The following is a 13,186-nucleotide window of genomic DNA, read 5'->3' on the forward strand; positions in this document are numbered from 1 at the left end:
GTGTTGGACTGGATGGGCCGGCCCATCCTGATCCAACAGGCTTCTTTGTCACATATGAACATCAGAGAAGCATGTTGGATCAGGCCATTGGCCTGATCCAACATGGCTTCTCTTCTGTTCTTATGGGACCCATGCCTAGCTTGGATTGTCAGGGATCTACTACCAGGAATCAGATTTTCAGATGATGGTCTCTCAGTCTCTCATGATGCTTTGTTTCCCTCTCCTGTGCATCTTTCTCCTTACAGGAGAAGAGCGGTGGTCAAGCCGAAGGACTGCCCCCCTGAGGGCAACCATGGAGAAACGCCCCCTTGGAGACCTCTACGATTTTTCTTCTGAACACGTCCAAAAACTGCTGCACAATAAATTTGTGGTGATTTTAGGCGATTCCAGTGAGTACTTTACTAAACTCGAGTAGTTGCGCATGTGATGTGGGGGTCAGAATGCCGGATTCGGAGTGGAGGGCGGGATATGAATCCAATATCATCTTCCTAATGGCAGTTTTGTGAACTTCTTACACACAGAAGCTGTGTCGTGTGTCAGCTGGCTCTTGTGAATGGGAGGGACGGTGGCTCAGTGGAAGAGCATCTGCTTGGGAAGCAGAAGGTCCCAGGTTCAATCCCCGGCATCTCCAACAAAAAAGGGTCCAGGCAAATAGGTGTGAAGAACCTCAGCCTGAGACCCTGGAGAGCCGCTGCCAGTCTGAGTAGACAAGACTGACTCTGATGGACCCAGGGTCTGATTCAGTAGAAGGCAGCTTCATATTTTCATATGTCTATTGGGAAGGGACAGTGGCTCAGTGACAGAGCATCTGTTTGGTAAGCAGAAGGTCCCAGGTTCAATCCCCGGCATCTCCAACTAAAAAGGGTCCCGGCAAATAGGCATGAAAAACCTCAGCTGGAGACCCTGGAGAGCCGCTGCCAGTCTGAGGAGACAATACTGACTTTGATGGACCGAGGGTCTGATTCAGTAGAAGGCGGCTTCATATGTTCATATAACTTTGAAACATTTGGCTGTATCAAACTGTGGGTTGTGATTGTTGAACGCATCACGTGAGAATCTCTGCACTGAATGTCAGATTGCAAGAATCTTGTGTATGTAATATATTGATGTGCTAGATCAAGGGTGTCAAACATGCAGTTCGGGGGCCGAATCAAAGCCCACAGAGGGCGCCTATCAGTCCCCCAGACAACTGTCTGTCATCTGCTTCCTTCTCCCTCTCTCTTGCTTCCTTCTGCATAGCAGTTTGCTTTGCATGGCTTGCTCAATTGCACAAGAGCTACAGAGCAAAACCTCTATTTTCTCCATTGGCTGAGGCTCCTCCCTCGGGGAGGAAGGGGGGGAATAGCTTACTTTGCCAGGGTCTCTCAATTGCACAGCAGAGCTACTGAGCCAAGCCTCTCTTCCTTCTATTGGCTGAGGCTCCTCCCCCCCTCTTGTCCCCTGGGGAAGGAAGGAAAGAGCCAGAGCTTCCCTTGCCCAGTTCCCTGGATCCCATGGGAGAAATACAAAGAAAGCACCTTTAAGACCAATGAGTGCTATCGTTTTAAGTTTTAAAAATATATATATTGTTCGTCTGTTCTTTATAAAATTTATCTCTCTGCTATTTAATCTTAAATAGAGCCAAATAGTCAGCCGTGTTGGTCTGAAGTAGTAGAACAAAATAGGAGTCAAGTGACACCTTTAAGACCAATTTAGCTTTATTCAGAATGTAAGCTTTCGTGTGCTCTCTAAGCACTCTTCTTCAGACGAAAAATCCGGTACAGTGAGCAAAGCCACACGTAGCTGGTAGTGGCTCAGAATGCAAACTGGCACAAATTTAAGATCCAATGACAGTATAGTAAAATTATCTGGTAGGGACTGGTTTAGAATGCAAAATGGTAAAAAAAAAAATTAAGATTCAATGACAGTAAAAGAACAGTAAAATTAACAAATGGAGCAAACCTTTGTTCTGAGTAGCATGAGCATGCAAAAGCAAGAAAACAGTAATATATCAAAATGTGAGAGTGTCTGTTAATGACTATATTGTATTACACCTGGGTCAACGGAGACTATTCAGAGTGGAGGGTGGAATATACTGTAAATATATTTATTTATATTTACAGATAAAAATATGGAGCAGAGGTCCATCAGTGGCTATTAGCCACAGTGTGTATATGTGTGTGTGTGTGTGTGTGTCACCTGCGACTCCTTGAGCGCTTTCATCAGCGCTGCCTTCGCACCATCCTCAACATCCACTGGAGTGACTTTGTGACCAACACTGAAGTCCTCAAGCGGGCGGAGGTTACCAGCATCGAGGCACTGCTGTTGAAGACGCAGCTGCGCTGGGCAGGGCATATTTCTAGGATGGAAAACCACCGCCTTCCCAAGATTGCCCTGTATGGCGAACTCTCCACCGGCCATCGAAATAGAGGGGCACCAAAGAAGAGGTACAAGGACTCCTTGAAGAAATCCCTTAGCACCTGTCACATCAACCATCACCAGTGGTCTGACCTAGCCTCAGATCGCAAAGCATGGAGGCACACCATCCACCAGGCTGTCTCTTCCTTTGAGAACACGCGCATAGCTGGTCTTGAGGACAAAAGGAGATTGAGGAAGAATCGCACTGCTACAGGACCAACCCTAAATCAGACTTTTCCCTGCAGCCGCTGTGGCCGGACCTGCCTGTCCCGCATTGGTCTTGTCAGCCACCAGCGAGCCTGCAGCAAACGTGGACTATTGCACCCTTCTTAAATCTTCGTTCGCGAAGCCAAGCCGAGAGAGAGAGTGTGTGTGTGTGTGTGTGTGTGTGTATATATATATATATATATTTGGCCGCTGTGTGACACAGAATGTTGGACTGGATGGGCCATTGGCCTGATCTAACATGGCTTCTCTTATGTTCTTATGTTCTTATTTATATTATATAAATATATATATATATATATATATATATATATATATATATTTGGCCGCTGTGTGACACAGAATGTTGGACTGGATGGGCCATTGGCCTGATCTAACATGGCTTCTCTTATGTTCTTATGTTCTTATTTATATTATATAAATATATATATATATATATATATATATATATATATATATATATATATATATATATATATATATATATATATTTGGCCGCTGTGTGACACAGAATGTTGGACTGGATGGGCCATTGGCCTGATCTAACATGGCTTCTCTTATGTTCTTATGTTCTTATTTATATTATATAAATACCTTCGTTTTGACCCAGGCTTAATACAATACGCTTAATATAGAGCCTACCAGCTCTGTATGGTTCTGCTCAGCTATGTATGGCTTTGCTCACTGTGCTGGATTCCTCGTCTGATGAAGCGTGCTTAAGAGCACAGGAAAGCTGACGTAAATAAAAATTGGTTAGTCTTAAAAGTGCCACTTGACTCACTATTTTGTTCAACTGCTTCAGACCAACACGGCTGCCCGCTTGGATCTTAATACAATATAGTCATTAGCAGACGCTCTCGCATTTTGACATATTACTGTTTTCTCACTTTTGCATGCTCATGCGACTCAGATCAAAGGTTTGCTCCATTTGTTAATTTTACTATTCTGTCATTGAATCTCGATTTTTTTTTTTTTTTACCATTTTGCATTCTAAACCACTCCCTACCAGATAATTTTACTATACTCTCATTGGTTCTTAAATATGTACCAGTTTGCATTCTGGGCCACGGACTACCAGCTAAGTGTGGCTTTGCTCACTGTACCGGATTCCTCGTCTGATGAAGTGTGCTTAGAGAGCGCACGAAAGCTTACGTTCTGAATAAAACTAAGTTGGTCTTAAAGGTGCAACTTGACTCCTAATTTGTTCTAATCTTAAACAGGTACGCACATGGCCTGGCCCAACAAGGTCTCATTTATGTCAGATCCGTCCCTCATAACAAAAGAGTTTGACACCCCTTTGCTAGATGGTGCATAATAAATTCTGATTGCCATTAATTTCTATTTAGTCTTTGGTTATGATCTCATCTTGGTGATACTGACAGTGAAGAGCCAGTTTGGTGTAGTGGTTAAGTGTGCGGATTCATATCTGGGAGAACTGGGTTTGATTCCCCACTCCTCCACTTGAACCTGCTGGAATGGCCTTGGGTCAGCCATAGCTCTGGCAGAGGTTGTCCTTGAAACGGCAGCTGCTGTGAGAGCCCTCTCAGCCCCACCCACCTCACAGGGTGTCTGTTGTGGGGGAGGAAGATAAAGGAGATTGTGAGCCGCTCGGAGACTCTTCGGAGTGGAGGGTGGAATATAAATCCAATATCTTCATCTGCCTCACAAGGCGTCTGTTATGGGAGAGGAAGGGAAAGGAGATTGTGAGCCGCTCTGAGACTCTTCGGAGTGGAGGTGGGATATAAATCCAATATCTTCATCTACCTCACAGGGTGTCTGTTGTGGGGGAGGAAGGGAAAGGAGATTGGGAGCCGCTCGGAGACTCTTCGGAGTGGAGGGCGGGATATAAATCTAATATCTTCATCTACCTCACAGGGTGTCTGTTGTGGGGGAGGAAGGGAAAGGAGATTGTGAGGCGCTCTGAGACTCTTCGGAGTGGAGGGCGGGATATAAATCCAATATCTTCACTTACCTCACAGGGTGTCTGTTGTGGGGGAGGAAGGGAAAGGAGATTGTAGGTCGCTCGGAGACTCTTCGGAGTGGAGGGCGGGATATAAATCCAATATCTTCATCTACCTCACAGGGTGTCTGTTGTGGGGGAGGAAGGGAAAGGAGATTGTGAGCCGCTCTGAGACTCTTCGGAGTGGAGGGCGGGATATAAATCCAATATCTTCATCTACCTCACAGGGTGTCTGTTGTGGGGGAGGAAGGGAAAGGAGATTGTGAGCCGCTCTGAGACTCTTCGGAGTGGAGGGCGGGATATAAATCCAATATCTTCATTTACCTCACAGGGTGTCTGTTGTGGGGGAGGAAGGTAAAGGAGATTGTGAGCCGCTCTGAGACTCTTCGGAGTGGAGGGCGGGATATAAATCCAATATCTTCATCTACCTCACAGGGTGTCTGTTGTGGGGGGGGGGGGGAAGGGAAAGGAGATCCTGAGGCGCTCTGAGACTCTTCGGAGTGGAGGGTGGGATATAAATCCAATATCTTCATCTACCTCTCAGGGTGTCTGTTGTGGGGGAGGAAGGGAAAGGAGATTGTGAGCCGCTCTGAGACTCTTCGGAGTGGAGGGCGGGATATAAATCCAATATCTTCATTTACCTCACAGGGTGTCTGTTGTGGGGGACGAAGGGAAAGGAGATTGTGAGCCGCTCTGAGACTCTTCGGAGTGGAGGGCGGGATATAAATCCAATATCTTCATCTACCTCACAGGGTGTCTGTTGTGGGGGAGGAAGGGAAAGGAGATTGTGAGGCGCTCTGAGACTCTTCGGAGTGGAGGGCGGGATATAAATCCAATATCTTCATTTACCTCACAGGGTGTCTGTTGTGGGGGAGGAAGGGAAAGGAGATTGTGAGCCGCTCTGAGACTCTTCGGAGTGGAGGGCGGGATATAAATCCAATATCTTCATCTACCTCACAGGGTGTCTGTTGTGTGGGAGGAAGGGAAAGGAGATTCTGAGGCGCTCTGAGACTCTTTGGAGTGGAGGGCGGGATATAAATCCAATATCTTCATATACCTCACAGGGTGTCTGTTGTGGGGGAGGAAGGGAAAGGAGATTGTGAGCCGCTCTGAGACTCTTCGGAGTGGAGGGCGGGATATAAATCCAATATCTTCATGTACCTCACTAGGTGTCTGTTGTGGGGGAGGAAGGGAAAGGAGATTGTGAGCCGCTCTGAGACTCTTCAGAGTGGAGCGTGGGATATAAATCCAATATCATCTTCTTCTAGTAGCCACTGATGAACCTCTACTCCAGGACAAAATTTTCCTTTTCTCCCTTCCTTTGCAGTTCAGCGGACGATTTACAAGGACCTAGTGCGCTTTCTCCAGGACAATGGCTTGCTCACCGAACAGGAGCTGAAAGTGAAAGTACGCTCTCTTTTGGATCCTTAGTAACCTTTGTTTTCTTGTAAAGCTCTTATGCATAAACCTTGCTTTGGACAACAGCTGTCGGGCCCCTTGCTGCTGCTGTCTGAGCAGTCGGGTTAGAACGGATAAAAGGAAGTCCTTCACCCAAAGGGTGATGAACATGTGAAATTCACTGCCACAGGAGTGGTGGCAGCTGCCAGCATAGACAGCTTCAAGAGGGGAATGGATAAGCATCTGGAGCAGAGGTCCATCAGTGGCATTAGCCACAGCCTATTGTTGGAACTCTCTTTCTGGAGCAGTGATGCTCTGTATTCTTGGTGCTTGGGAGGGGCACAGTGGTAGGGCTTCTAGCACCACTGGTGGACCTCTTGATGGCACTTGAGTTTGGGGTTTTTTGGCCATTGTGTGACACAGAGTGTTGGACTGGATGGGCCATTGGCCTGATCCAAAAGGGCTTCTCTTATGTTCTTATGTGACACAGAGTGTTGGACTGGAGGGGCCATTGGCCTGATCCAACAGGGCTTCTCTTTTGTTCTTATGTGACACAGAGTGCTGGACTGGATGGACCATTGGCCTGATCCAACAGGGCTTCTCTTTTGTTCTTATGTGACACAGAGTGTTGGACTGGATGGGCCATTGGCCTGATCCAACAGGGCTTCTCTTATGTTCTTATATGAAACAGAGTGTTGGACTGGAGGGGCCATTGGCCTGATCCAACAGGGCTTCTCTTATGTTCTTATGTGGCACAGAGTGTTGGACTGGAGGGGCCACTGGCCTGATCCAACAGGGCTTCTCTTTTGTTCTTATGTGACACAGAGTGCTGGACTGGATGGACCATTGGCCTGATCCAACATGGCTTCTCTTATGTTCTTATGTGGCACAGAGTGTTGGACTGGATGGGCCATTGGCCTGATCCAAAAGGGCTTCTCTTATGTTCTTATGTGACACAGAGTGTTGGACTGGAGGGGCCATTGGCCTGATCCAACAGGGCTTCTCTTTTGTTCTTATGTGACACAGAGTGCTGGACTGGATGGACCATTGGCCTGATCCAACAGGGCTTCTCTTTTGTTCTTATGTGACACAGAGTGCTGGACTGGATGGACCATTGGCCTGATCCAACAGGGCTTCTCTTTTGTTCTTATGTGACACAGAGTGTTGGACTGGATGGGCCATTGGCCTGATCCAACAGGGCTTCTCTTATGTTCTTATATGACACAGAGTGTTGGACTGGAGGGGCCATTGGCCTGATCCAACAGGGCTTCTCTTATGTTCTTATGTGGCACAGAGTGTTGGACTGGAGGGGCCACTGGCCTGATCCAACAGGGCTTCTCTTTTGTTCTTATGTGACACAGAGTGCTGGACTGGATGGGCCACTGGCCTGATCCAACAGGGCTTCTCTTTTGTTCTTATGTGACACAGAGTGCTGGACTGGATGGACCATTGGCCTGATCCAACAGGGCTTCTCTTTTGTTCTTATGTGACACAGAGTGTTGGACTGGATGGACCATTGGCCTGATCCAACAGGGCTTCTCTTTTGTTCTTATGTGACACAGAGTGCTGGACTGGATGGGCCACTGGCCTGATCCAACAGGGCTTCTCTTTTGTTCTTATGTGACACAGAGTGCTGGACTGGATGGACCATTGGCCTGATCCAACAGGGCTTCTCTCATGTTCTTATGTGACACAGAGTGTTGGAATGGATGGGCCATTGGCCTGATCCAACAGGGCTTCTCTTATGTTCTTATATGACACAGAGTGTTGGACTGGAGGGGCCATTGGCCTGATCCAACAGGGCTTCTCTTATGTTCTTATGTGGCACAGAGTGTTGGACTGGAGGGGCCACTGGCCTGATCCAACAGGGCTTCTCTTTTGTTCTTATGTGACACAGAGTGCTGGACTGGATGGGCCACTGGCCTGATCCAACAGGGCTTCTCTTTTGTTCTTATGTGACACAGAGTGCTGGACTGGATGGACCATTGGCCTGATCCAACAGGGCTTCTCTTTTGTTCTTATGTGACACAGAGTGCTGGACTGGATGGGCCACTGGCCTGATCCAACAGGGCTTCTCTTTTGTTCTTATGTGACACAGAGTGCTGGACTGGATGGGCCACTGGCCTGATCCAACAGGGCTTCTCTTTTGTTCTTATGTGACACAGAGTGTTGGACTGGATGGACCATTGGCCTGATCCAACAGGGCTTCTCTTTTGTTCTTATGTGACACAGAGTGCTGGACTGGATGGACCATTGGCCTGATCCAACAGGGCTTCTTTTTTGTTCTTATGTGACACAGAGTGGTGGACTGGATGGACCATTGGCCTGATCCAACAGGGCTTCTCTTATGTGACACGGAGTGTTGGACTGGAGGGGCCATTGGCCTGATCCAACAGGGCTTCTCTTATGTGACACAGAGTGTTGGACTGGATGGGCTACCAGCCTGATCCAACAGGGCTTCTCTTATGTGACACGGAGTGTTGGACTGGATGGGCCACCAGCCTGATCCAGCAGGGCTTCTCTTATGTGACACAGAGTGTTGGACTGGATGGGCCACCAGCCTGATCCAACAGGGCTTCTCTTATGTGACACAGAGTGTTGGACTGGAGGGGCCATTGGCCTGATCCAACAGGGCTTCTCTTATGTTCTTATGTGGCACAGAGTGTTGGACTGGAGGGGCCACTGGCCTGATCCAACAGGGCTTCTCTTTTGTTCTTATGTGACACAGAGTGCTGGACTGGATGGGCCACTGGCCTGATCCAACAGGGCTTCTCTTTTGTTCTTATGTGACACAGAGTGCTGGACTGGATGGACCATTGGCCTGATCCAACATGGCTTCTCTTATGTTCTTATGTGGCACAGAGTGTTGGACTGGATGGGCCATTGGCCTGATCCAAAAGGGCTTCTCTTATGTTCTTATGTGACACAGAGTGTTGGACTGGAGGGGCCATTGGCCTGATCCAACAGGGCTTCTCTTTTGTTCTTATGTGACACAGAGTGCTGGACTGGATGGACCATTGGCCTGATCCAACAGGGCTTCTCTTTTGTTCTTATGTGACACAGAGTGCTGGACTGGATGGACCATTGGCCTGATCCAACAGGGCTTCTCTTTTGTTCTTATGTGACACAGAGTGTTGGACTGGATGGGCCATTGGCCTGATCCAACAGGGCTTCTCTTATGTTCTTATATGACACAGAGTGTTGGACTGGAGGGGCCATTGGCCTGATCCAACAGGGCTTCTCTTATGTTCTTATGTGGCACAGAGTGTTGGACTGGAGGGGCCACTGGCCTGATCCAACAGGGCTTCTCTTTTGTTCTTATGTGACACAGAGTGCTGGACTGGATGGGCCACTGGCCTGATCCAACAGGGCTTCTCTTTTGTTCTTATGTGACACAGAGTGCTGGACTGGATGGACCATTGGCCTGATCCAACAGGGCTTCTCTTTTGTTCTTATGTGACACAGAGTGTTGGACTGGATGGACCATTGGCCTGATCCAACAGGGCTTCTCTTTTGTTCTTATGTGACACAGAGTGCTGGACTGGATGGGCCACTGGCCTGATCCAACAGGGCTTCTCTTTTGTTCTTATGTGACACAGAGTGCTGGACTGGATGGACCATTGGCCTGATCCAACAGGGCTTCTCTTTTGTTCTTATGTGACACAGAGTGTTGGACTGGATGGGCCATTGGCCTGATCCAACAGGGCTTCTCTTATGTTCTTATATGACACAGAGTGTTGGACTGGAGGGGCCATTGGCCTGATCCAACAGGGCTTCTCTTATGTTCTTATGTGGCACAGAGTGTTGGACTGGAGGGGCCACTGGCCTGATCCAACAGGGCTTCTCTTTTGTTCTTATGTGACACAGAGTGCTGGACTGGATGGGCCACTGGCCTGATCCAACAGGGCTTCTCTTTTGTTCTTATGTGACACAGAGTGCTGGACTGGATGGACCATTGGCCTGATCCAACAGGGCTTCTCTTTTGTTCTTATGTGACACAGAGTGCTGGACTGGATGGGCCACTGGCCTGATCCAACAGGGCTTCTCTTTTGTTCTTATGTGACACAGAGTGCTGGACTGGATGGGCCACTGGCCTGATCCAACAGGGCTTCTCTTTTGTTCTTATGTGACACAGAGTGTTGGACTGGATGGACCATTGGCCTGATCCAACAGGGCTTCTCTTTTGTTCTTATGTGACACAGAGTGCTGGACTGGATGGACCATTGGCCTGATCCAACAGGGCTTCTTTTTTGTTCTTATGTGACACAGAGTGGTGGACTGGATGGACCATTGGCCTGATCCAACAGGGCTTCTCTTATGTGACACGGAGTGTTGGACTGGAGGGGCCATTGGCCTGATCCAACAGGGCTTCTCTTATGTGACACAGAGTGTTGGACTGGATGGGCTACCAGCCTGATCCAACAGGGCTTCTCTTATGTGACACAGAGTGTTGGACTGGAGGGGCCATTGGCCTGATCCAACAGGGCTTCTCTTATGTGACACGGAGTGTTGGACTGGATGGGCCACCAGCCTGATCCAGCAGGGCTTCTCTTATGTGACACAGAGTGTTGGACTGGATGGGCCACCAGCCTGATCCAACAGGGCTTCTCTTATGTGACACAGAGTGTTGGACTGGAGGGGCCATTGGCCTGATCCAACAGGGCTTCTCTTATGTTCTTATGAACTGCGGTTTGTTTGGTTTTCCCCCCCAATAAATGAAGAGTGCGACTATTACCATGGATGCCCTCCAAATTCATAGGCTGTGATGTCAAATGTGCAGCCTATGGGCCGGATTAGGCCCCTGGAGGTCTCCTGTCAGGCCCCCAAACGGGTCTGCTTCCTCCTCCCTTTCTCTTGCTTCTTTCTGTGTCACAGTTTGCCTTGCACAATAACTACAGAGCAAATCCTCTATTTTCCCCGTTGGCTGAGGCTCCCTCTCATGTTCTGCCTAAATTTCGAGGATCAGCATTATTGTCAGATGGTCGTCTAGCTTCTGTTTGGTGTAGTGGTGAAGTGCGCAGAATCTTATCTGGGAGAACCGGGTTTGATTCCCCACTCCTCCACTTGCAGCTGCTGGAATGGCCTTGGGTCAGCCATAGCTCTTGTAGGAGTTGTCCTTGAAAGGGCAGTTTCTGTCAGAGCTGTCTCAGCCCCACCCACCTCACAGGGTGTCTGTTGTGGTGGAAGAAGTTAAAGGAGATTGTGAGCTGGTCTGAGACTCTGATTCAGAGAGAAGGCTGGGTATAAACCTGCGGTCGTCTTCTTCTTAAAAACCTCCAAGGGAAGAGAGCCCACTGCCTCTCGAGGAAGCCTGTTCTACTGAGGAACCGCTCTGCCAGGAAGTACTTCCTAATGTTCTTATTAGAAGTGATCTTAGAGGGAGCTTATGTTGTCGATGCTCTCCACTTACAGGGTGAAGAGACCTTCTGGAATGACCGTTTAATAGAATGGTTCCTTACCAGGGAGACCACTTTCCGGGAGGTGCGCCAATACCGGAGTGACCACCACCTCCTGCGTTTCTACTTCATCACCCGCATTTTCTCAGAATACGTGGAAAGTATCTTGGCGGACTTTAAGGCTGGTCCGGTACCCGATCTCCTGATCCTGAATTCCTGTGTCTGGGACCTCAATAGGTAACTTCAGTAAATGGTGACCTCTTTGCCCACTCAGGTGTCTCTAGGACGTCTGGAAGGTTTCCTGGGTTGTTCTAACGGGATCTGTACTTCCCAAGCTTCTAACAGCGGAGGCACAGTGAGAGAATCCTTATTGTACTTTCATAGAATCGTAGAGTTGGCAGGGATCTCCAGGGTCATATAGTCCAACCCCCTGCACAATGCAGGAAACTCACAACCACTCCCCCTAAATTCACAGGATCCTCATTGCTGTCAGATGGCCATCTAGCCTCTGTTTAAAAACCTCCAAGGAAGGAGAGCCCACCACCTCCCGAGGAGAAAGCCTGTTTCACTGAGGAACCGCTCTAACGGTCAGGAAGTTCTTCCTGATGTTGAGTCGGAAACTCTTTTGATTTAATTTCAACCTATTGGTTCTGGTCCTAACTTCTGGGTCCACAGAAAACAATTCCACACTATCCTCTATTGGACAGCCCTTCAAGTACTTGAAGATGGGGGTCCTATCACCTCTCAGCCGCCTCCTCTCCAGGCTAAACATGCCCAGCTCCTTTAACCTTTCCTCATTGGACTTGGTCTCCAGACCCCTCATCATCTTCGTCGTCCTCCTCTGGACCCGTTCCAGCTTGTCTATATCCTTCTTAAAATGTGGTGCCCAAAACTGAACACCATACTCCAGGTGAGGTCTTACCAGAGCAAAGCGATACCATCACATCACATGATCTGGACACTAGACTTCTGTTGATACGGCCCAAAATTGCATTTGCCTTTTTAGCCGCCGCATCACACTGTTGACTCATGTTCAGCGTATGATCCACTGAGACCCCTAGATCTTTTTCACACATACTCTGGTCTTCACATAGTCATCTTTCAGAGGGGATTGTCCTGTTCCATCCTGTGTCACCACCTCTGTGATTCTGGATGGGCCCTGCTTATGGCTAGATACATTTCCAGAGGCTGGGTTCTTCAGTGGCTACTAGCCCCGAAGACTGAGGGGAACTTCCACATTCAGAGGTGCTAATCCTCCAAATCCCACAGCCAGTAGGCAAGATCAGGGGATGGCCACGGCATTGGTGCCCTTTTGTTGGCCCTCTAGATAGAGATGTGAAGGCCCGGAAAAATTTTTTTGGGGGGGAAACGGTTTTTTTTCCGTTTTTTTCTTGAAGCCTTTTTTGGGTTTTTTTCCCCGAAAAATTGAAAAAAAGAAGAAAAGAAATTGATTATGGAACATTTTATTTTGACATGATGAATAAAATATTTTAAGACAGGGTGCTCAAATATCTTCCAAATCATTTCTAAAAAATATGTATGGTGTCAGATTGTTCTAATTTCTGTGCACTGAGGACAAGCAAGTCCTAGATCATTCCCATTCATTGAAACTTAGTCCTACACTCCCTTCTATACACTTCCCCCCTCTTCAGTTCTTTTGATGAGAAAGCATTTATTTTTATTTTTATTTAATATTGTGGAGAGGAAATATGAATCATTGTTACTTCTCGATTTTTAAAAGCTGTTTTGTGGAGTTTTTTTTTTTTTGTCTGTTTCACATAAACTAGGAAACATTTCAGGAGATTGTTGC

At 47.9% G+C, this 13,186-nt stretch overlaps 1 protein-coding gene across 1 annotated transcript in view; it reads left to right on the forward strand.

Annotated features, from left to right (window-relative positions):
* The first annotated feature begins 292 nt into the window (after positions 1-292).
* The window catches only part of LOC132577634 (PC-esterase domain-containing protein 1A-like), a 31,720-nt gene continuing 18,826 nt past the window's right edge, over positions 293-13,186 (forward strand). Inside the window, exons 1-3 of the mRNA XM_060247424.1 lie at positions 293-389; positions 5,910-5,989; positions 11,393-11,613. Of these exons, the coding sequence (XP_060103407.1) occupies positions 293-389; positions 5,910-5,989; positions 11,393-11,613 (398 nt within the window). The remainder of the gene's footprint in view (positions 390-5,909; positions 5,990-11,392; positions 11,614-13,186) is intronic.

This window comes from Heteronotia binoei, chromosome 9 (assembly GCF_032191835.1).
Source record: "Heteronotia binoei isolate CCM8104 ecotype False Entrance Well chromosome 9, APGP_CSIRO_Hbin_v1, whole genome shotgun sequence".
In the NCBI taxonomy this organism is placed as follows: domain Eukaryota; kingdom Metazoa; phylum Chordata; class Lepidosauria; order Squamata; family Gekkonidae; genus Heteronotia; species Heteronotia binoei.